Source organism: Salmo trutta, chromosome 15 (genome assembly GCF_901001165.1).
Source record: "Salmo trutta chromosome 15, fSalTru1.1, whole genome shotgun sequence".
Taxonomy (NCBI): domain Eukaryota; kingdom Metazoa; phylum Chordata; class Actinopteri; order Salmoniformes; family Salmonidae; genus Salmo; species Salmo trutta.
Window position 1 is genome coordinate 53,321,072 of NC_042971.1, and position 24,415 is coordinate 53,345,486.

Genomic DNA, 24,415 nt, shown 5'->3' on the forward strand with positions numbered 1-24,415 from the left:
ATGGACGGCATGGAAGAACACCAGTAAGTCAGTGACTCAGCCCCTGTAATAGGGTTAGAGGCAGAGAATCCCAGTGGAAAGAGGGGAACCGGCAAGGCAGAGACAGCAAGGGCGGTTCGTTGCTCCAGCCTTTCCGTTCACCTTCACACTCCTGGGCCAGACTATACTTAATCATAGGACCTACTGAAGAGATAAGTCTTCAGTAAAGACGTAAAGGTTGAGACTGAGTCTGCGTCTCTCACATGGGTAGGCAGACCATTCCATAAAAATGGAGCTCTATAGGAGAAAGCCCGACCTCCAGCCGTTTGCTTAGAAATTCTAGGGACAATTAGGAGGCCTGCGTCTTGTGACCGTAGCGTACGTGTAGGTATGTACGGCAGGACCAAATCGGAAAGATAGGTAGGAGCAAGCCCATGTAATGCTTTGTAGGTTAGCAGTAAAACCTTGAAATCAGCCCTTGCCTTAACAGGAAGCCAGTGTAGGGATGCTAGCACTGGAGTAATATGATCAAATTTTTTGGTTCTAGTCAGGATTCTAGCAGCCGTATTTAGCACTAACTGAAGTTTGTTTAGTGCTTTATCCGGGTAGCCGGAAAGTAGAGCATTGCAGTAGTCCAGCCTAGAAGTAACAAAAGCATGGATTAATTTTTCTGCGTCATTTTTGGACAGAAAGTTTCTGATTTTTGCAATGTTACGTAGATGGAAAAAAGCTGTCCTTGAAACAGTCTTGATATGTTCTTCAAAAGAGAGATCAGGGTCCAGAGTAACGCCGAGGTCCTTCACAGTTTTATTTGAGACGACTGTACAACCATCCAGATTAATTGTCAGATTCAACAGAAGATCTCTTTGTTTCTTGGGACCTAGAACAAGCATCTCTGTTTTGTCCGAGTTTAAAAGTAGAAAGTTTCCAGCCATCCACTTCCTTATGTCTGAAACACAGGCTTCTAGCGAGGGCAATTTTGGGGCTTCACCGTGTTTCATTGAAATGTACAGCTGTGTGTCGTCCGCATAGCAGTGAAATGTAACATTATGTTTTCGAATGACATCCCCAAGAGGTAAAATATATAGTGAAAACAATAGTGGTCCTAAAACGGAACCTTGAGGAACACCGAAATGTACAATTGATTTGTCAGAGGACAAACCATTCACAGAGACAAACTGATATCTTTCCGACAGATAAGATCTAAACCAGGCCAGAACTTGTCCATGTAGACCAATTTGGGTTTCCAATCTCTCCAAAAGAATGTGGTGATCGATGGTATCAAAAGCGGCACTAAGATCTAGGAGCACGAGGACAGATGCAGAGCCTCGGTCTGACGTCATTAAAAAGTAATTTACCACCTTCACAAGTGCAGTCTCAGTGCTATGATGGGGTCTAAAACTAGACTGAAGCGTTTCGTATACATTGTTTGTCTTCAGGAAGGCAGTGAGTTGCTGTGCAACAGCTTTTTCAGAAATTTTTGAGAGGAATGGAAAATTCGATATAGGCCGATAGTTTTTTATAATTTCTGGGTCAAGATTCGGCTTTTTCAAGAGAGGCTTTATTACTGCCACTTTTAGTGAGCTTGGTACACATCCGGTGGATAGAGAGCCGTTTATTTTGTTCAACATAGGAGGGCCAAGCACAGGAAGCAGCTCTTTCAGTAGTTTAGTTGGAATAGGGTCCAGTATGCAGCTTGAGGGTTTGGAGGCCATGATTATTTTCATCATTGTGTCAAGAGATATAGTACTAAAACACTTTAGTATCTCCCTTGATCCTAGGTCCTGGCAGAGTTGTGCAGACTCAGGACAATGGAGCTTTGGAGGAATACCCAGATTTAAAGAGGAGTCCGTAATTTGCTTTCTAATGATCATGATCTTTTCCTCAAAGAAGTTCATAAATTTATTACTGCTGAAGTGAAAGCCATCCTCCATTTGCGAATGCTGCTTTTTAGTTAGCTTTGCGACAGTATCAAAAAGAAATTTCGGATTGTTCTTATTTTCCTCAATTAAATTGGAAAAATAGGATGATCGAGCAGCAGTGAGGGCTCTTCGATACTGCACGGTACTGTCTTTCCAAGCTAGTCGGAAGACTTCCAGTTCGGTGTGGCGCCATTTCCGTTCCAATCTTCTGGAAGCTTGCTTCAGAGCTCGTGTATTTTCTGTATACCAGGGAGCTAGTTTCTTATGACAGATGTTTTTAATTTTTAGGGGTGCAACTGCATCTAGGGTATTGCGCAAGGTTAAATTGAGTTCCTCGGTTAGGTGGTTAACTGATTTTTGTCCTCTGACGTCCTTGGGTAGGCAGAGGGAGTCTGGAAGGGCATCAAGGAATCTTTGGGTTGTCTGAGAATTTATAGCACGACTTTTAATGCTCCTTGGTTGGGGTCTGAGCAGATTATTTGTTGCAATTGTAAACGCAATAAAATGGTGGTCCGATAATCCAGGATTATGAGGAAAAACATTAAGATCCACAACATTTATTCCATGGGACAAAACTAGGTCCAGAGTATGACTGTGGCAGTGAGTAGGTCCAGAGACATGTTGGACAAAACCCACTGAGTCGATGATGGCTCCGAAAGCCTTTTGGAGTGGGTCTGTGGACTTTTCCATGTGAATGTTAAAGTCAGCAAAAATTAGAATATTATCTGCTATGACTACAAGATCCGATAGGAATTCAGGGAACTCAGTGAGGAACACTGCATATGGCCCAGGAGGCCTGTAAACAGTAGCTTTAAAAAGTGAGTGAGTAGGCTGCATAGATTTCATGACTAGAAGCTCAAAAGACGAAAACGTCATTGTTTTTTTTGTTGTAAATTTAAATTTGCTATCGTAGATGTTAGCAACACCTCCGCCTTTGCCGGATGCACGGGGGGTATGGTCACTAGTGTAACCAGGGGGTGAGGCCTCATTTAACACAGTAAATTCATCAGGCTTAAGCCATGTTTCAGTCAGGCCAATCACATCAAGATTATGATCAGTGATTAGTTCATTGACTATAACTGCCTTGGAAGTGAGGGATCTAACATTAAGTAACCCAATTTTGAGATGTGAAGTATCACAATCTCTTTCAATAATGGCAGGAATGGAGGAGGTCTTTATACTAGTGAGATTGCTAAAGCGAACACCGCCATTTTTAATTTTGCCCAACCTAGATCGAGGCACAGACACGGTCTCAATGGGGAAAGCTGAGCTGACTACGCTGACTGTGCTAATAACTCCACTAAGCTGGCAGGCTGGCTAACAGCCTGCTGCCTGGCCTGCACCCTATTTCATTGTGTTGCTAGAGGAGTTAGAGCCCTGTCTATGTTCGTAGATAAGATGAGAGCACCCCTCCAGCTAGGATGGAGTCCGTCACTCCTCAACGGGCCAGGCTTGGTCCTGTTTGTGGGTGAGTCCCAGAAAGAGGGCCAGTTATCTACAAATTCTATCTTTTGGGAGGGGCAGAACACAGTTTTCAACCAGCGATTGAGTTGTGAGACTCTGCTGTAGAGCTCATCACTCCCCCTAACTGGGAGGGGGCCAGAGACAATTAATCGATGCCGACACATCTTTCTAGCTGATTTACACGCTGAAGCTATGTCAATTGGCCAAACAATAGGCCAAGCAACATAGATTAATGTAACACTTTTTTGGTTACTACATGATTCCATATGTATTATTTCATAGTTGTGATGCCTTCACTATTATTCTACAATGTAGAAAATTGTAAAAATAAAGAAAAACCCTTGAACGAGTAGGTGTTCTAAAACTTTTGACTGGTAGTGTATGTTGTTTAAGGTAAGGGAGGACACTTTTTTTATGAGCATGGCCTTATTTCTGTTACCGCATATTGGATGGTCCAGGCTGTATCACATCCGGCCATGATTGGGAGTCGCATAGGGCGGCGCACATTTGGCTCAGCGTCGTCCGGGTTTGGCCGGGGTAGGACGTCATTGTAAATAAGAGTTTGTTCTTAACTGACTTGCCTAGTTAAATAAAAAAAAAACATTTGAGAAAATTATAATGACTGTCATTCGTATTCCATTCACCAAGCTCAATGTAACATTGATATGTTTAGGGTACCTCATGATACTCATGAGGTGAGGTTGCTACAACCTAGCCTACGAATGACAGTTTACAACATACACTACATGGCCAAAAGTATGTGGACACGTGCTTGTCGAACATCTCATTAGAAAGTCATGGGAATTAATACGGAGTTGGTCCCTCCTTTGGTGCTATAACAACCTCCATTCTTCTGGGAAGGCTTTCCACTAGAGCAGGTATTCCCAAACTGGGGGTACGCACAATGCCGTCGGGGGTACGCCAAATAAAAATGTGATTCACTTTTTTTTTTTTTTTTCTTTACATTTTCAAACAGTCCATTGATATTTTTTTCTCTCCTGAGTAGCATCTAGTGTTCAGCAAAATAACAGCATAATGTCAAATACAGGTAGCCTAGTCAAATAATTAACATCCAATCACGTTAACCCTTACTCTCTCGTGGGAATTCCACTAACAGTCCGTATGTAGCCAAACGTAGCTGCTGTTCATTCCGCTTGCTCTAAAATCTATAAATGGTTAAGAAAAGTAAGGCCCGTGTTCAAACTGCGTCCATAGTACTGCTACTACCAGCAGTATGACACCTGCACCTGTCGACGACACAAGTTGTTCTGCTTCCACGAGCACATCCCATGCTAGCATCAGTAATTCTACATTTGTCTTTAGCCCAGCTATCATAGACAGTGACAGTTGTGAATCTGATGCAGCCGAAGAGCTACTGCCCCCTTACCCGGGGATGCACTGAACAACAGACAGGGACGTTGGACCATCCAAGAGGCGCAAATAAGATGAGAACTACATTGATTTGTCGTTCACTTATATTGGTAATAGTGCCTTTCCTCAGCCACAGTGTGTTATATGTGCAAAAGCACAACTCAATGAAACCTTCACTCTTGCGCAGACATTTAGATACAAAACTTGCCAATTTGAAAAATAAGCCACAGGAGGTTTTTGAGCGAGAATTAACCCCTGTTCGGGCTCGGACATCCAGCGAAAAATCCTATCTCCATTAGCATAACGAAATGTAATATATATATTTTTTCAAATATAGGACTATGTTATATCGTTTTATAGATACACCTCTCCTGAATCGAACCACGTTGTCCGATTTCAAAAAGGCTTTACAGCAAAAGCAAAACATTAGATTATGTTAGAGGAGTATATCGTAAAAGTAGCCGTCGTGCGCGGGACTCCACTTTTGAAAAAATTCATTTTTTTTTTATTTAGGTTCGTTCAAACATGTCAAACGTTGTATAACATACATCTTTAGGGCCTTTTTCAACCAGAGCTCCAATAAGATTCAAGGGGGACGATTGCATTGTGTTTCAAAACGTTTCGAAAGGGGAGGGTAGCCAGGGGCGCCGGCGTCATAATGGTGATGGCCCTCTCCGTGTGACCACGTTCCACTGCGTCTCATTCATTCAGTTTTCACAGTAGAAGGCTCAAATCACTTTGTAAAGACTGGGGACATCTAGTGGAAGCAATAGGAAGTGCTCAATGAACCATTGCTCACTGTGTGATTTACAGGCAAACTGATGAAGTTGAGTCCGCAATTCAGAATTCCACTTCCTGTTACGATCGGTCTCGGGGTTTTGACTGCCATATGAGTTCTGTTATACTCACAGACACCATTCAAACAGTTTTAGAAACTTTAGGGTGTTTATATCCTAGCTTCTGAGTTTGAGTAGGAGGCCGTGTAAAATGGGCACATTTTTTTCAAAAATCGCTGTAGCGCCCCCTATCCTAGGCGAACGACAAGAGGTTAAGACGACTTTTGAGTAGTAAGACATGCATAAAAGCAACAGATACCATTAATAAGAAGGGGCTAGAAGCGTCTTACATGATGAGTTACCGAGTGGCTAGGACAGGCAAGCCCCATAGTATTGTGAAGGACTTAATTCTTCCTGCTGCCCGCGGATATGGCTGGGACAATGCTGCGAGAAAAGGCCCAAAAAATGATACAGACAATGCCTTCATCAAACAACACTGTTTCAGCCTCCCGAGTGGCACAGTGGTCTATGACACTGCATCGCAGTGCTAGCTGTGCCACTAGAGATTCTGGGTTCGTGTCCAGGCTCTGTCGCAGCCGACTGCGACCGGGAGACCCATGAGGCGGCGCACAATTGGCCCAGCGTCGTCCAGGTTAGGGGAGGGTTTGGCCGGCAGGGATGTCCTTGTCCCATCGCACACTAGTGACTTCTGTGGCGGGCCGGGCGCAGTGCACGCTGACACGGTCGCCAGGTGTACAGTGTTTCCTCCAACACATTGGTGCGGCTGGCTTCCGTGTTAAGTGGGCATTGTGTGGCTTGGTTAGGTTGTGTTTCAGAGGACACATGGCTCTCGACCTTCGCCTCTCCTGAGTCTGTACGGGAGTTGCAGCGATGAGAGACAACTGTAACTACCAATTGGATACCATGAAAATGGGGCAAAAAAAATTATATAAAAAAAACACTGTTTCATGACGCAGTGACATACATGCCAAGAGATGTTTTGAAACAATTACTGTTTCGTATACAAGCCAGTGAATTCTATGCGTTATAGCTGGATGAGTCAACAGACGTGGCGGGCCTGGCACAGCTCCTGGTATATGTCCGTTACGTTTATGGGTTAATTAAGGAAGACCTCTTCTGCAAACCACTGGAAACCAGGACAACAGGAGAGGATATTTTTAAAGTACTGGACAGCTTTGTGACATCAAATGGACTTTGGTGGTCAAGATGTGTTGGTATCTATACTGAAGGCGCAAAAGCCATGACAGGGAGACATAGTGGAGTGGTAACGCGCCTGCAAGCAGTTGCTCCCGACGCCACTTGAGTACACTGCAGCATCCACCGAGAGGCTCTTGCTGCCAAGGGAATGCCTGACAGGTTGAAAGACGTTTTGGACACTACAGTGAAAATGGTTAACTTTGTTAAAGCAAGGCAACTGAGTTCTCATGTATTTTATGCACTATGCAATGATATGGGCAGCGACCATGTAACGCTTTTACAACATACAGAAGTGCGCTGGTTATCAAGGGGCAAAGTATGGACACCTTTTTTTGAATTGAGAGACGAGCTTAAAGTTTTCTTTACTGAACATAATTTTCACTTGTCTGACCGTTTGCATGATGACTGGCCTATCTGGGTGATGTTTTTTCTCACCTGAATGATCTGAATCTAGGATTACAGGGACTCTCCACAACTATATCCAATGTGCGGGACAAAATTGAGGCTATGATTAAGAAGTTGGAGCTCTTCTCTGTCTGCATTATTAAGGACAACACACAGGTCTTTCCATCATTTGTATGATTTTTTGTGTGTAAATGAACTCAAGCTTACGGACAATGTCAAATGTGATATAGCGAAGCACTTGAGTGAGTTGGGTGCGCAATTACGCAGGTACTTTCCCAAAACGGATGACACAAACAACTGGATTCATTATCCCTTTCATGCCCTGCCTCCAATCCACTTACCGATATCTGAACAAGAGAGCCTTTTCAAAATTGCAACAAGCGGTTCTGTGAATTTATTCAGAAGCCACTGCCAGATTTCTGGATTGGGTTGCGCTCAGAGTATCCTGCCTGGGCAAATCACGCTGTTAAGACACTGATGCCCTTTGCAACCACGTACCTATGTGAGAGTGGATTCTCGGCCCTCACTAATATGATAACTAAATACAGGCACAGACTGTGTGTGGAAAATGATTTAAGACTGAGACTCTCTCCAATACAACCCAACATTGCAGAGTTATGTGCATCCTTTCAAGCACACCCTTCTCATTAACCTGTGGTGAGTTATTCACCACAGGTTAATCATTTTTTAAGTTTTATTTGTAAGATGGCTAAATTAAGAGCAAAATTATTGATAATTATTATATTATTATTTGTGCCCTGGCCCTATAAGAGCTCTTTGTCACTTCCCACGAGCCGGGTTGTGACAAAAACTCACACTCATTCTTATGTTTAATAAATGTATTGTATAGTGTGTGTGTGTGTGTGGCAGGCTTACAATGATGGCAAAAAACAACATTGTAGAGTGCACTGACCCTGGTGCTAGAGGGGTACGCAGCTGGAGGTTGAATGTTTGAAAGGGTACGGGACTATAACACGTTTGGGAACCACTGCGCTAGAGCATTAGTGAGGTTGGGCACTGATGTTAGCTGATTAGGCCTGGCTCGCAGTTGGCGTTCAAACTCATCCCAATGGTGTTCGATGGGGTTGAGGTCAGGGCTCTGTGCAGGCCAGTCAAGTTCTTCCATACCGATCTTGACAAACCTTTTCTGTATTGACCTCGCTTTGTGCAGGGGGCATTGCCATGCTGAAACAGGAAAGAGCCTTCCCCAAACTGTTGCCACAAAGTTGAAAGCACAGAATTGTCTAGAATATCATTGTATTCTGTAGCGTTAAGATTTCCCTTCACTGGAACTAAGGTGCTTAGCCCGAACCATGAAAAGCAGCCCCAGACCATTTTTCATTCGCCTCCAAACTTTACAGTTGGCATTATGCATTTGGGCAGGTAGCTTCAGCACTTGCCGGTCCCATTCTGTGAGCTTGTGTGGCCTACCACTTCACGGCTGAGCCGTTGTTGCTCCTAGACATTTCCACTTCACAATAACAGCAATAACACGATAACATCCTATGACGGTGACACGTTGAAAGTCACTGAGCTCTTCAGTACGGGCCATTCTACTGCCAATGTTTGTCAATGAAGATTGCATAGCTGTGTGCTCGATTTTATACACCTGTCAGCAATGGATTTGACTGAAATATCCGAATTCACTAATTTGAACGGGGGTCCACATACTTTTGGTCTTGTAGTGTAGGTGCACAGGTCGAGAGAAATGTGACAGACATCGACACAATCAATACTGCCTTGCACAATCTTACCTGCATATAGCTGATCTAGGGTGTAATCATTAGTCCAACAGTTGCAAACGAGAGTTTCTATTGGACAACTTCTGGTTTGTTTATCTCCGTTTTGTTCCATTTGCTTCCATTTAAGATTTATTTTTAAACAGAATCAGCGGAATGAATACACCCTTGATCATACGCAAACACAGTTCATAGCAGCCACATTCAAACAGCATGATCCTTTTGATCGTTGGATAATTCCTTCTCCTCCTCTCACCTTTTCCTTTCGCTTGTGGACTTCAGTGCACAACACATCAGCTGTCTGTAACCAGGCGAAAAAAACGTTTCCAAGCCAAATCTTCATATCATAACTGCTAACTGCTACACACAGCCTACATCGTTGTAACCATATTAGCTAACGTAAAGTCAACATAGCTACCCGAACTAAAATGTTCGTAAACCCGCTACAATCATGCAGTACAGTGTACAGTTAGCAAGCAGTTTAGCAGTTTCACCGGCGGGCCCCGGTGGCAATAAATTAATCACAGCAAAAGCTTACCTTGACTTGGAAAAGTTCCAGTGTTGGATAGCCATAGCCAGCTAGGTAACATTAAATATCTCTCTGTTGGAGTAGGCTAAACTATCTAGCTGCATTTGCTAGCTAAATAAGTGAAAGTGAAAAAAATACGAAATATAGCTAGCTCTCTCTCTCGCGCTTCTCCTTAATTTTTTTATGAAATAATTAGTTCAAAACTGTTCGGCTATTGTCTTTCTCTCTCTTTGAGTCAACTACTCACCACATTTTATGCACTGCAGTGCTAGCTAGCTGTAGCTTATGCTTTCAGTACTAGATTCATTCTCTGATCCTTTGATTGGGTGGACAACATGTCAGTTCATGCTGCAAGAGCTCCGATAGGCTGGAGGACGTCCTCTGGAAGTTGTCATAATTACTGTTTAAGTCTATGGAAGGGGGTGAGATCCACGAGCCTCCAAGGTTTTGTATTGAAGTCAATGTACCCAGAGGAGGACGGAATCTAGCTGTCCTCCGCCTACACCATGGTGCTACCCTACAGAGTGCTGTTGAGTCTACTGTAGACCTTTGCAAAACAGTGTGTTTTAATCAATTATTTGGTGACGTGAATATATTTATTATGGTATTATCTAAGAAGGATAACTTTTTTAATGTTTCACAATTTTTATTTTTATGAAGTTCACTGAGGATGGTCCTTCTTTGAGGAGTCTCCACTGATATATATATACACACACACACACACACACACACACACACACACACACACACACACACACACACACACACACACACTACCATTCAAAAGTTTGGGGTCACTTAGAAATGTCCTTGTTTTTGAAAGAAAAGCAATTTTTTTGTCCATTAAAATAACATCAAATTGATCAGAAATACAGTGTAAAAATTGTTAATGTTGCCCATTATCAGCAACCATCACTCCTGTGTTCCAATGGCACATTGTGTTAGCTAATCCAAGTATATCATTTTAAAAGGCTAATTGATCATTAGAAAACCCTTTTGCAATTATGTTAGCACAGCTGAAAACTGTTCTGATTAAAGAATCAATAAAACTGGCCTTCTGTAGACAAGTTGAGTATCTGGAGCGTCAGCATTTGTGGGTTCGATTACAGGCTCAAAATGTCCAGAAACAAAACTTTCTTCTGAAACTCGTCAGTCTATTCTTGTTCTGAGAAATGAAAGCTATTCCATGCGAGAAATTGCCAAGAAACTGAAGATCTCGTACAACGCTGTGTACTACTCCCTTCACAGAACAGCGCAAACTGCCGCTAACCAGAATAGAAAGAGGAGTGGGAGGCTCCGGTACACAACTGAGCAAGAGGACAAGTACATTAGAGTGTCTAGTTTGAGAAACAGACGCCTCACAAGTCCTCAACTGGCAGCTTCATTAAATAGTACCCGCAAAATACCAGTCTCAACATCAACAGTGAAGAGGTGACCCCGGGATGCTGGCCTTTTAGGCAGAGTTCCTCTGTCCAGTGTCTGTGTTCTTTTGCCCATTTTCATCTTTTCTTTTTGTTGGCCAGTCTGAGATATGGCTTTTTATTTGCAACTCTGCAACGATGCTCCCCATCCTACCTGACAGAGCTTGAGAAGATCTGTAGAGAAGAATGGGAGAAACTCCCCAAATACAGGTGTGCCAAGCTTGTGGCGTCATACCCAAGAAGACTTGAGGCTGTAATCACTGCCAAAGGTGCTTCAACCAAGTACTGAGTAAAGGGTCTGAATACTTATGTAAATGTCATAAATCAGTGTAGATGAAGAAGAGGAGACAGGTTAAAGAAGGATGTTTAAGCCTTGAGACAATTTAGACATGGATTGTGTATGTGTGCCATTCAGAGGGTGAATGAGCAAGACAAAATATTTAAGTGCCTTTGAACGGGGTATGGTAGTAGGTGCCAGGCACACCGGTTTGTGTGCGTAGAGAACTGCAACGCTGCTGGGTTTTTCACAGTTTCCTGTGTCTATCAAGAATGATCCATCACCCAAAGGAAATCCAGCCAACTTGACACAACTGTGTGAAGCATTGGAGCTAACATGGAACATGGGCCAGCATCCATGTGGAACGTTTTCCACATTTTGTTGTGTTACAGCCTGAATTCAAAATTGATTACATTTTGATGTTGTGTCACTGATCTCGACATAATACCCCACGGTGTCAAAGTGGAATTTTTTAAAACGAATTAATAAAACACGGAAAGCTGAAATGTCTCGAGTCAATAAGTATCCAATCCCTTTGTTATGGCAATTCCAACACATCACTGAGTACCACTCTTCATATTTTCAAGCATGTTGGTGGCTGCATCATGTTATGAGTATGCTTGTCATCAGCAAGGACTATGGAGTTTTTTAGGATGAAAGGAAAAAGGAAAAGACCTAGAGGAAAACCTAGTTCAGTCTGCTTTCCCACAGACACTGGGAGACAAATTCACCTTTAAGCAGGACAATAACCTAAAACACAAGGCCAAATATACACTTGAGTTACTTACCAAGACCACATTGATTGTTCTTGAGTAGCCTAGTTACAGTTTTGACTTAAAATCGGCTTGAAAATCTATAGCAAGACTTGAAAATGGCTGTCTAGCAATGATCAACAACCAACTTGACTGAGGTTGAATGTTTTTTTTATAATAATGGGCAAATATTGTACAATATAGGTTTGCAAAACTCTTAGAGACTTACCCAGAAAGACACAGCTGTGTGTGCTGCCAAAGGTGATTCTAACCTGTATTGACTCAGGGGGTTGATCTAATCAAAATATATTAGTGTTTTATTTTCCTTTAATTAAAAAAAGTTCAAATTTTTCTTCCGTTTTGACATTACAGAGGATTGTGTAGATTATTGTATTTAAAAAACATTTAAATCCATTTTAATCCCACTTTCTAACACAACAAAATGTGGAAAAAGTAATGGGTTGTGATTACTTTCTGAAAGCAATGAATATGCTAATGAGTGAATGAAACAAATGCAAATGTGAATTAACAATTGCTTTAATTGCTTATTTTTGTGTGTGTAGAAGAACAAGCTATAGGATGAAAAATAGCTGCGTTTTGGCACGGGTACAGCCGACTAGCCCTAGCTAACGCTACCTAGCTAACACTACCTTAAAAATCGATACTTGGAGTCAAAGTATCGATAAAATATAGTCCAAAATAATGTTGTGATATGTAACTAACATTTTTTCCCCCATTACTACTGTCACCTTGTCGGAGGGGGTTAAACCTCCAGCAGGTGTAACCAAGCCAGACAGGTTGAAGGGTAGGAGGCAGACCAAGCAGTCTCTGGCCCTGCAGGTTGGAGGTTGTGCATGGGGCTAACTCCCCCACCACTTAAACAATAACTTGCTACAGAAACCTTTACTAAAGAAAGAAACAGACTGGATCAAAGGCAATGACCCGGGGGAGATCTTCTCTCACCCGTGACTGTGTATGAAGGATAAAGGCTAGTGCGAACTAAAAAGGCATTAAAGTCAAGTCTGTCTGGTCAGTGTTTGAGGTTATTAGATGGTGGACCATTAGATTGGCTTTCATTTCTTTCTTCATCAACTGTGGAAAACACTTTGGAGTGAGAAGACCAAACTTGAATATTTTATTGGATCGATACTTCAACATTCATCAATATGCAAGAGTAGTTGGTGAGAAACATGTAATTAAAAATGTAAATGAACATTTTTATCAATCATATTATTTTAATCAAGCCTATCTAATCAGGCCCAGTTGGAGATGTGGTTATTATTCAAGGTTTATTTATGGTCTATCTCAGTTGCTTCAAATATAAAAATAACAATTATCTGTTTAATGCACAGTGGATTAGTTTCATCATGTCTTTGATTGGGTTACATTATTCTTTATTTGGATCCCCATGAACTGACACCTTGGCAACCGCTAGTCTTCCTGGTATCTTCTAGTCAAGTGTTTCTTCTACAACTAAAAGTACCAGGCACCCAAACTTCTGGCCAAAAGTTTTGCTACTTTCTACCGATACGGGGTAAGACCCTCAGTCACCATGTTTAGAACTGTATTCTCAGCAGGTATCGATTTCCTTTGTTTTGACTGTTCAGATAAAGGCATAATCTTACTGGATCCCTGGTGTGAGACAGTCAAGGTGGTCAGTGCAGGAACTAAGCACACAGAGATGACTGTGGATAAGAGGTCTGTCTGTCTGTCTGTCTGTCTCTGTGTCTGTCTGTGTCTGTCTCTGTCTGTCTGTCTCTGTCTGTCTGTCTGTCTGTCTCTGTCTGTCTGTCTGTCTGTCTGTCTGTCTGTCTGTCTGTCTGTCTGTCTGTCTGTGTGTGTGTGTGTGTGCACCATTGTGTTTGATCAGACTCAGTAGTAGAGCAGTAATGAGTGTCTCCTCTCCTGCCCCAGGTCCCACTGTCTACAAAGCCTTTAACCAGGAGCACAGGCAGGGTCCTGGGGCCTCAACACTGGGTTCTCCCCCTCTCCACCACAGACTGTCTGTCTCACTGTGAGCCCACACAGACAAGGCCCTCATTACAGACCAATCTCCAGACCCCCCACATACACACAGCATCTCACACACCATTGCCCAGAGCAGAGAAATACCACGTGAGAAAAGTTTCAGCAGAGAAATACCACTTGAGAAAGGTTTCAGCAGAGAAATACCACATGTGTCACGTCCTGACCATATACTTAGGTATTTTTTGTATTATATTTGGTCAGAACGTGGCAGAGTTATGTTTGGTTATGGTATAGTGGGGTTGTGAGTGTTGGGTTAGGTTCTAGGTTAGGTTTTCTATGGGTAGGTGTATGTCTATGTTTGGTTAATTGGGGTTGGGACTCTCAGTTGAAGGCAGGTGTTGTCTATCTGCCTTTGATTGAGAGTCCCATATAGTGGGGTGTGTTTGTGTTTGGTTTTTGTGGGTAATTGTATTTTGCACTGTGTTTCGTTTCACCTGTGAAACTGTCACCTTTCTCCTTTGCGTATTTATTTTGTTTTGTCGTTCCTATCTAAAATAAATATGATGTGGAACAGTCAACCTGCTGCGTATTGGTCATCGAGTGATTTGGATATATCTTCCTATGAGGGAGAATACGAGGATCGTGACAACGTGAGATAAGTTTCAGCAGAGAAATACCACGTGAGAAAAGTTTTAGCGGGGAAATACCACGTGAGAAAGGTTTCAGCAGAGAAATACCACGTGAGAAAAGTTTCAGCAGAGAAATACCACGTGAGATAAGTTTCAGCAGAGAAATACCACGTGAGAAAGGTTTCAGCAGAGAAATACCACGTGAGATAAGTTTCAGCAGAGAAATACCACGTGAGATAAGTTTCAGCAGAGAAATACCACGTGAGATAAGTTTCAGCAGAGAAATACCATGTTGTAACGGCTTGTCTGTTGTGTGGCGGAAAGAAGCGCAGGAAGCAGCGAACACTGTGTGGTAATTTTAATAAACCACAAGCACAAAATAAAAGGTTTCCCAACAACAGGGAAAATACACTCGACAAGCACAGTCGAACAAAACGCAGTCGACACACAGAAAGACAATCCCGCTCAATAGGGAGCGGGCCAGCTGAACTAAATAGCCCTCTTAATGACTAACTCAGGGCAGGTGAGAAAACATAAACAAAGGGAAAAACAAAAAGGGAACCGGTGGTAGCTAATAGGCCGGTGACGACGACCGCCGAGCGCCACCCGAGCAGGAGGGGGCGCCACCGTCGTTAGGAATCGTGACAGTACCCCCCTCCTGACGCGCGGCTCCTGCAGCGCGCCGACACCGGCCTCGAGGCCGACCCGGAGGACGAGGCGCAGGGCGATCCGGACGGAGGCGGTGGAACTCCTTCAACATGGATGGGTCCAAGACGTCCTCCGCCGGCACCCAGCACCTCTCCTCCGGGCCGTACCCCTCCCAGTCCACGAGGTACTGCAGGCCCCCCGCCCGGCGTCTCGAGTCCAGAATGGCCCTTACACTGTACGCCGGGGACCCCCCGATGTCCAGGGGGGGTGGAGGGACCTCCGGCACCTCATCTTCTTGTAGGGGACCAGCCACCACCGACCTGAGGAGAGACACATGAAACGAGGGGTTAATACGGTAATAGGAAGGGAGTTGCAACCGATAACACACCTCGTTTATCCTCCTCAGGACTTTGAAGGGCCCCACACACTGCGGCCCCAGCTTCCGGCAGGGCACAAGGAGGGACAGGTTCCGGGTCGAGAGCCAGACCCTGTCACCCGGTGCGAACACCGGCGCCTCACTGCGAACACCGGCGCCTCACTGCGGTGGCGGTCAGCACTCCTTTTCTGCCTAGCACTGGCCTCCTTCAGTGAGTCCTGTACTGCTTTCCAGGTCTCCTTGGAGTGCTGAACCCAGTCCTCCACCGCAGGAGCCTCGGTCTGGCTCTGGTGCCATGGGGCCAGGACCGGCTGGTACCCTAACACACATTGGAAGGGTGACATGTTAGTAGAGGAGTGGCGAAGTGAGTTCTGGGCTAACTCTGCCCAGGGAATATACCTCGCCCACTCCCCTGGCCGGTCCCGGCAATACGACCTCAGGAACCTGCCCACCTCCTGGTTCACCCTCTCCGTCTGCCCATTGCTCTCGGGGTGATAACCGGAGGTTAAACTGACCGAGACCCCCAGCCGCTCCATAAACGCCTTCCAGACCCTGGATGTGAACTGGGAACCCCGATCAGAGACAATATCCTCCGGCACCCCGTAGTGCCGGAAGACGTGGGTAAATAGGGCCTCCGCAGTCTGCAGGGCCGTAGGGAGACCGGGCAAAGGGAGGAGACGGCAGGACTTAGAAATCCGATCCACAACCACCAGAATCGCAGTGTTCCCCTGAGAGGGGGGAAGATCTGTCAGGAAGTCGATAGACAGGTGCGACCATGGCCGTTGTGGAACGGGGAGGGGCTGTAACTTCCCTCTCGGTAAATGCCTAGGAGCCTTACTCTGGGCACACACCGAACAGGAAGAGACATACGACCTCACGTCCTCAGCCAAGGTGGGCCACCAATACTTCCCCCTTAGACTCCGCACTGTCCTCTCTACACCAGGATGACCCGCCGCAGGTAGCGTGTGCGCCCACCGAATCAACCGATCGCGATCATCGAGCGGCACATACCTGCGCCCCACGGGCACCTGCGCAGGCGCAGGTTCCAACACCAGTGCCCGCTTGATGTCCGCGTCCACCTCCCACACCACTGGTGCCACCAGCCTAGACGCTGGAATGATGGGAGTTGGATCGATGGGTCGGTCATCCGTGTCATACAGACGGGACAGCGCGTCAGCTTTAGTATTAAGGGAACCCGGTCTATATGAGATGGTAAACCTAAACCGGGCGAAGAACATGGCCCACCTTGCCTGACGTGGATTCAGTCTCCTCGCTGCCCGGATGTACTCCAGGTTTCGGTGGTCGGTCCAGATGAGAAAGGGGTGCTTAGGCCCCTCAAGCCAGTGTCGCCACACCCTCAAGGCTTTGACTACCGCTAGCAACTCCCTGTCCCCCACATCGTAGTTACGCTCCGCCGAACTGAGCTTCCTTGAGAAGAAAGCGCAGGGGCGGAGTTTCGGTGGCCCACCCGAGCGCTGTGATAGCACGGCACCCACCTCAGCCTCGGATGCGTCCACCTCTACTACGAACACTAAAGACGGGTCCGGGTGCGCCAACACGGGCGCGTCGGTGAACAGTGTCTTCAACTTCTTGAAGGCTCCGTCCTCCTCCGTCGACCATCTCAAACGCGCCGGGGGGGCTTCAGCAGTGAGGTAATGGGAGCCACTACCTGGCCAAACCCCCGGATAAACCTCCGGTAGTAGTTGGCAAAGCCCAAGAACCGCTGCACTTCCTTCACCGTGGTTGGAGTCGGCCAATTACGCACGGCCTTAACGCGGTCACACTCCATCACCACCCCCGTGGTGGAAATGCGATAACCCAGAAAGGAGACGGCTCGTTTGAAAAACTCACACTTCTCAGCCTTAACGTATAGGTCATGCTCCAGCAGTCTACCAAGCACCTTGCGCACCAGGGACACATGCGCGGAGCGGGTGGCGGAATATATCAGAATGTCATCGATATAGACAATCCCGCCCTGCCCGTGCAGGTCCCTGAGAATCTCGTCAACAAAGGATTGAAAGACGGCTGGAGCATTTTTCAACCCATACGGCATGACGAGGTACTCATAATGGCCTGATGTGGTACTAAAGGCGGTTTTCCACTCATCTCCCTTCTTGATACGCACCAGGTTATACGCGCTCCTGAGATCCAATTTTGTGAAGAACTGTGCTCCATGAAATGATTCCACCGCCGTAGCGATAAGAGGTAGTGGGTAACTAAGCCCCACCGTGATCGCGTTTAGACCTCTATAATCAATGCACGGACGCAGACCTCCCTCCTTTTTCTTCACAAAAAAGAAACTCGAGGAAGCGGGTGAGATGGAGGGCCGAATGTACCCCTGTCCCAAGGATTCCGTGACGTATGTCTCCATAGCCGCCGTCTCCTCTTGTGACAAGGGGTACACGTGACTCCTGGGAAGCGCAGCGTTAACCTGGAGATCTATCACACAATCCCCTTGTCGATGAGGTGGTAATTTACTCGCTCTCTTTTTACAAAAAGCGATCGCCAAATCGGCGTATTCAGGGGGAATGCGCACGGTGGACACCTGGTCTGGCCTCTCCACCGACGTGGCACCTATGGAAACTCCTAGACACCTCCCTGAACACTCCTCCGACCACCCCTGGAGAACCCCCTGTTTCCACAAAATGAGGGGATTGTGACCAGCCAGCCAGGGGACCACCAGCACCACCGGAAACGCAGGTGAATCAATAAGAAAAAAGTTAATGCTTTCCTTATGATTCCCCAGCGTTACCATGTCCAGCGGCACCGTACACTCCCTGACTAGCCCTGACCCTAATGGTCGGCTATCTAAGGAGTGCACGGGGAAGGGGGAATCTATCGGCACCCGTGGAATGCCCAGCTTAATGGCAAGTCCACGGTCCATAAAGTTCCCAGCTGCGCCTGAATCGACTAGCGCCCTATGCTGGGAAGAGGGAAAACATTTAGAAAATGAAACAGGCAAAAACACATGACCAACAGGGGGTTCTGGGCGAATCTGGTGCTGACTCACCTGAGGTGACCGAGAAGTGTTCTGCCTGCCTTCTCGACTCCCAGACTGGCTCCTCCAGCACCGGTCGGCCGTGTGTCCTCTCCGACCACAGCTGGTGCAGGAGGAGCCACCTCCTCCGGTGCCCCTTGGCACGGCCCCCCCTACCTCCATAGGGGTAGGGGCGGGGGTGCACGGGGGTGGAACGGGCAGGACCCTCTCCGAACGCCCGCGGGCAGCCAGCAAATTGTCCAACCGTATGGACATATCAATGAGTTCGTCCAGGGATAGATTGGTGTCCCTACAGGCCAGCTCCCTGCGGACGTCCGCCCGGAGACTACACCGGTAGTGGTCTATGAGGGCCCTGTCATTCCATCCCGCTCCAGCAGCCAAGGTTCTAAAACTCCAGCACGAAGTCTTGAGCGCTCCTCGTCTCCTGCCTGAGGTGGAACAGCCGTTCACCCGCCGCTCTACCTTCGGGGGGGTGGTCGAAAACAGCCTGAAAGCGGCGGGTGAACTCTGGGTAGTGGTCCCTCGCCGAGTCTGGAGCGTTCCAGACCACATTAGCCCACTCCAGAGCTCGGCCCGTCAGGCAGGAAACGAGGGCACTCACGCTCTCCTCTCCTGTAGGAGCAGGTCTGACGGTGGCCAGGTACAACTCTAACTGGAGAAGAAACCCCTTGCACCCAGCTGCCGTCCCATCGTACTCCCTCGGGAGTGCCAGGCGAAGCGCGCCAGAGCCAGACGTCGTAGGAGGAGGAGATGGTTGTATGGGGGGGGTGAAGGTGGAAAGAGGATACCACTCCTCTCCCATCGGTCCATCCTCTCCATCATCTGGTCCATGGCGGATCCGATGCGATGCAGGACCGATGTATTATGAAGGACACGTTCCTCCATCGAGGGTAGTGGAGTGCCCGCTGCTCCCGCTGATTCCATGCTCTTTGTGGTGCGGGATTCTGTAACGGCTTGTCTGTTGTGTGGCGGAAAGAAGCGCAGGAAGCAGCGAACACTGTGTGGTAATTTTAATAAACCACAAGCACAAAATAAAAGGTTTCCCAACAACAGGGAAAATACACTCGACAAGCACAGTCGAACAAAACGCAGTCGACACACAGAAAGACAATCCCGCACAATAGGGAGCGGGCCAGCTGAACTAAATAGCCCTCTTAATGACTAACTCAGGGCAGGTGAGAAAACATAAAAAAAGGAAAAAACAAAAAGGGAATCGGTGGTAGCTAATAGGCCGGTGACGACGACCGCCGAGCGCCACCCGAGCAGGAGGGGGCGCCACCGTCGGTAGGAATTGTGACACACGTGAGAAAGGTTTCAGCAGAGAAATACCACGTGAGATAAGTTTCAGCAGAGAAAGAGTTTAAGTCCGTTTGAACTTTGAATCTGTTCTGACCTGTTGAGGTCTCAAGATTGTGTAAGCGTCTATTGTTATGCTTGAATGGTTCAACTTCATAACAGAAAGGAATTTATGTTAGATTCAGTATACCAACAGATATTGTATGGATGGATTCGTGCATTTTCTTCAAACACATGACTGTATTTGCATTTGATGGTGTCTAAATATAGGAAGGGAAATGGGTAATCACAACAAAGTCGTTAAATTAGTCTTAGTACTCAACCGGTGACTGCTTTCAAGCTGCAAACAAGACTGTGCACAGTATGTGTATAGATGTAGGTCTGCCTGCTCTCCTCCTCAATTCTCTGAAAGAGATGTTCCCTTCATAGTCATTGTCTTGTTCTGTAAATATGTCTTTCTCTGTGAAAGGAGGCAGTACTATTGGCTTTTTACATGGTATGTTTGGGTCAGTCGCCTCAGTGTATTGTTTTATGTGAGAAGCTCTCAAGATGCAGTCAGTGCATTGAAATCCTAGGGCTCCCCAGTCCTGTTCTTGCTCAAAGACTTAGAGATAGGTACATGATTGTCCTTAGATTGATCAAATATTTTGGTTTTCGTGTTAAAATATGATTTTCTTAAAGATCTACCACAAACAAGAGGTGTTGCTCTGCCATTGTCAATTTAGAACAATCTAGAAGGACACAGTTAGACACATAGGACATAGTACGGTGATCAAGATGCACAATCAAATATCGAGAGAAAAAGCTGTAAACAAGTTACACAGCAGTAAAAAAAACTGGCCTATGACTTTAAGAGTGCTTACATTGATTCTCCCAGTTCCATCACTCAGCTCTATACCAAAACAAGTGGCAGGGCTTCTACTGGGCTGAAACAATCTCAGAATTAGAAATGGTAACACTGGTTGTCTCTGATTCCCTGATAGCAACTAACAGTTCATTTCACAAGGCTGGAGCAGTTTACGAAAAGCCTCATCTGCCAGCTGTTTTCCTTGATACTTTAGGGATAATGAGAAAATCTCTATTTTGTGAGCCGAGCATCTCATTTTTCATTGTTGTAGCTCGGGGGTTAAATGGGTTCAATAACACAAGCTGAGACTCTGATTGCAATCAAATACTGGAGATTTCCAACTGTAGTCAATTTGGAGTACTTTACTTATCTCTTGGTCCATGATGAACCCCTATATCAACAACTATTTGTCTATCAGTGAACATGGGTCGTGTTCAGGACTGCACAATGTTTTGCAACAGGATTTTTTTTTTTATTATTATTGGTCAAATTCAGATTCAAATTACATGGCATCTCACCATTTAAAACATTTCTCCCTAATGAACACAACCCATGTCTGTCTTTGTCTTGGTGCCATGGAAAGGAAAACTCATGTGAAGAAAATAACTATTCCCTTTGTCTGTCCTTCAGGGCAGCTGAGATCCTTTACTCCCTGACCCTGGCTAATATTCAGAGGTTTAGGAAGCTGAATGATTTCCCAGCTGTGGAGAACAACAGACTGCTCACTGAAGCCAGGAGGAACCTGGGCTTGTTCCAGCACCATGACGCCATCACAGGCACCGGCAAGGACATGGTAGTGATCGACTACGGTACCAGGTATCACTCTGTTTTATTACTTGTTTTATTTGTTTTCATCGTCTTATTTGATTGGGAGAGATGCAGTGTAGACATGGACACACTGATTAGTCACGAGTTAAATGGATTGCACTGACATGGTTTAGTGATTATACTGTATTCAGCGTCGGGACGTAGACATTGGTTGAATGAAAGTGAAACACTATTTGACTCGGAGCTTTGACTGCTTTCCTCTGGGCATTTACTAAAAACAATTCTCTCTTCTCAGGTTGTTTCATTCCATTTTGAATTTGAACCATGTGATTGTCAACTCCGCTCACTGGCTGGTGTTAAAGGACAAAAGTGCATACAGTCACAATCCATCAAAAGCCTTTCTTCAAATGGTGAGTAAAAATAGCATTGGTGTTTTAATTTCGGTGTTGAAACAAGGGTGTTGGTTGTGCATAGCAACATTTTCAGATTAGTAGAGGGATTTTCAAAGGGGGACGGTTGATGGTGGTGGTACAGGGAGTGAAGTGCACGCAGTAGCTACCTTTTGAAGTGTTTATTTACCATACTCTACCTTCGACAAAATCCCTCAAGCAGGCACAACATCAGGATTTTAATATGCAAATTGCCCCGGCAGGAAGTCAACATCAATTTTCAGAGGAATGTAACCTCTTCCACTTCGTCGTTTTGCTACAGCAGCTGAAAATACGCTTGATATGAATCTCACTCACCCCAACCTAATGAAATTTGTATTGGGAAGTGAATGAGCCTTAGACGCTTAAATAGCTTCTCAATTCCCAAAAGCGGCAGCCAATACCACAACAACAAAATTAAATACATTTTTCAAATGTGTCTCAAAGAATTGAAAATAGTCTGTGGACTGTGTGTTGGTGAAGCTACATCAGATATGTTATTTTGCAAATCAACTCAATCTCATGCAAATTTCTCTCAGGATGACATCCAGCCTGCTCAAGATGCCCTGCCTCGAAAAAACGTTCTGAAAATCAGCTCAAACCCTAGGTATGTCGCTGTACAAATATTACTCCCTTTTCCCTCACAACATTCTGGCTGATATTATGACCCCTTTCATATTCCAAATATGTCTTAGAAAAAGTATAGGAAGTTATAGTCTGGTCAGGTTGAACAGTTTTGTCTGGATATGTGTCTGTACTTTCAGACTTATCAGATCAAAACATTAGCAGCTTGTACCAACATATCTTTTTCCCCCAGGTCTGTGGTCGTCTACAACCCCACGGAGCAGGACCGCACGTCAGTGGTGACCGTGTACGTGAACACGCCCCACGTGTGTGTGATCACGGACCACGGTCACCCCATCCCCGCTCAGATTAGCGCGGTCTGGGACGACTACACCACAGCTTCCACAGAGGCCTTCCAGGTATGAGTGTCTGTTACATTGTTTTGTTATCAATTATTTTTGTATATCCTTTATTTATCCAGGTTAATCCCTTACATCAATTGTTTTTTATTAAGCTTCAAATTCATGAATGATAATACGAGTATCAGGTAGTATCAGGTAATATCAGGCAGTATCAGATAACGTCAGACAGGCAGTAACAAGTATTATCACGCCATATCAGGTAGTATCAAGCAGTATCAGGTAATATCAGACAGTATCAGGTATTATCATGCAGTATCTGGCAGTATCAGGTAGTAAGGCTGGCAGTATCAGGTAATATCAGGCAGTATAAGGTCATATCAGGCAGTATCATGCAGTTTCAGGTAGTATCAAGCCGTATCAGGTCATATCAGGCAGTATAAGGTAGTATCAAGCAGTATCAGGTAATATCAGGCGGAATCAGGTAGTATCATGCAGTATCTGGCAGTATCAGGTAGTAAGGCAGGCAGTATTAGGTAGTATCATGCAGTATCAGGTCATATCAGGCAGTATCATGCAGTTTCAGGTAGTATCAAGCCGTATCAAGCAGTATCAGGCAGTATCAGGCCGTATCAGGTAATGTCAGGCAGGCAGTATCAGGTGATATCAGGCAGTATCAGGTATTATCATGCAGTATCTGGCAGTATCAAGTAGTAAGGCAGGCAGTATCAGGTAATATCAGGCAGTATCAGGTATTATCATGCAGTATCAGGTAGTATCAGGCATATCAGGCAGTATCAGGTAGTATCATGCAGTATCAGGCAGTATCAAGCAGTATCAGGTAATGTCAGGCAGGCAGTATCAGGTGATATCAGGCAGTATCAGGTATTATCTGGCAGTATCAGGTAGTAAGGCAGGCAGTATCAGGTAGTAAGGCAGGCAGTATCAGGTCATATCAGGCAGTATCAGGTCATATCAGGCAGTATAAGGTAGTAATATCAGGCAGTATCAGGTAATATCAGGCAGTATAAGGTCATATCAGGCAGTATCATGCAGTTTCAGGTAGTATCAAGCCGTATCAGGTCATATCAGGCAGTATAAGGTAGTATCAAGCAGTATCAGGTAATATCAGGCGGAATCAGGTAGTATCATGCAGTATCTGGCAGTATCAGGTAGTAAGGCAGGCAGTATTAGGTAGTATCATGCAGTATCAGGTCATATCAGGCAGTATCATGCAGTTTCAGGTAGTATCAAGCCGTATCAAGCAGTATCAGGCAGTATCAGGCCGTATCTGACAGTATCTGGCAGTATCAGGTAGTAAGGCAGGCAGTATCAGGTATTATCACGCAGTATCAGGTCATATCAGGCAGTATCAGGCAGTATCAGGTAGTATCATGCAGTATCAGGTAGTATCAGGTCATATCAGGCAGTATCAGGTAGTATCATGCAGTATCAAGCCGTATCAAGCAGTATCAGGCAGTATCAGGCCGTATCTGACAGTATCTGGCAGTATCAGGTAGTAAGGCAGGCAGTATCAGGTATTATCATGCAGTATCAGGTCATATCAGGCAGTATCACGCAGTATCAGGTAGTATCATGTAGTATCAGGTAGTATCAGGTCATATCAGGCAGTATCAGGCAGTATCAGGTAGTATCATGCAGTATCAGGTAGTATCAAGCA

The 24,415-nt window shown here is 45.4% G+C and overlaps 1 protein-coding gene across 2 annotated transcripts in view; it reads left to right on the top strand.

Annotated features, from left to right (window-relative positions):
- The window catches only part of LOC115149336 (alpha-mannosidase 2), a 71,871-nt gene that overhangs the window by 24,202 nt on the left and 23,254 nt on the right, over nucleotides 1-24,415 (top strand). For both annotated transcript variants that reach the window (XM_029692123.1, XM_029692122.1), the window contains exons 10-13: nucleotides 21,246-21,431; nucleotides 21,679-21,793; nucleotides 22,351-22,418; nucleotides 22,629-22,794. In XM_029692123.1, the coding sequence (XP_029547983.1) occupies nucleotides 21,246-21,431; nucleotides 21,679-21,793; nucleotides 22,351-22,418; nucleotides 22,629-22,794 (535 nt within the window). The remainder of the gene's footprint in view (nucleotides 1-21,245; nucleotides 21,432-21,678; nucleotides 21,794-22,350; nucleotides 22,419-22,628; nucleotides 22,795-24,415) is intronic.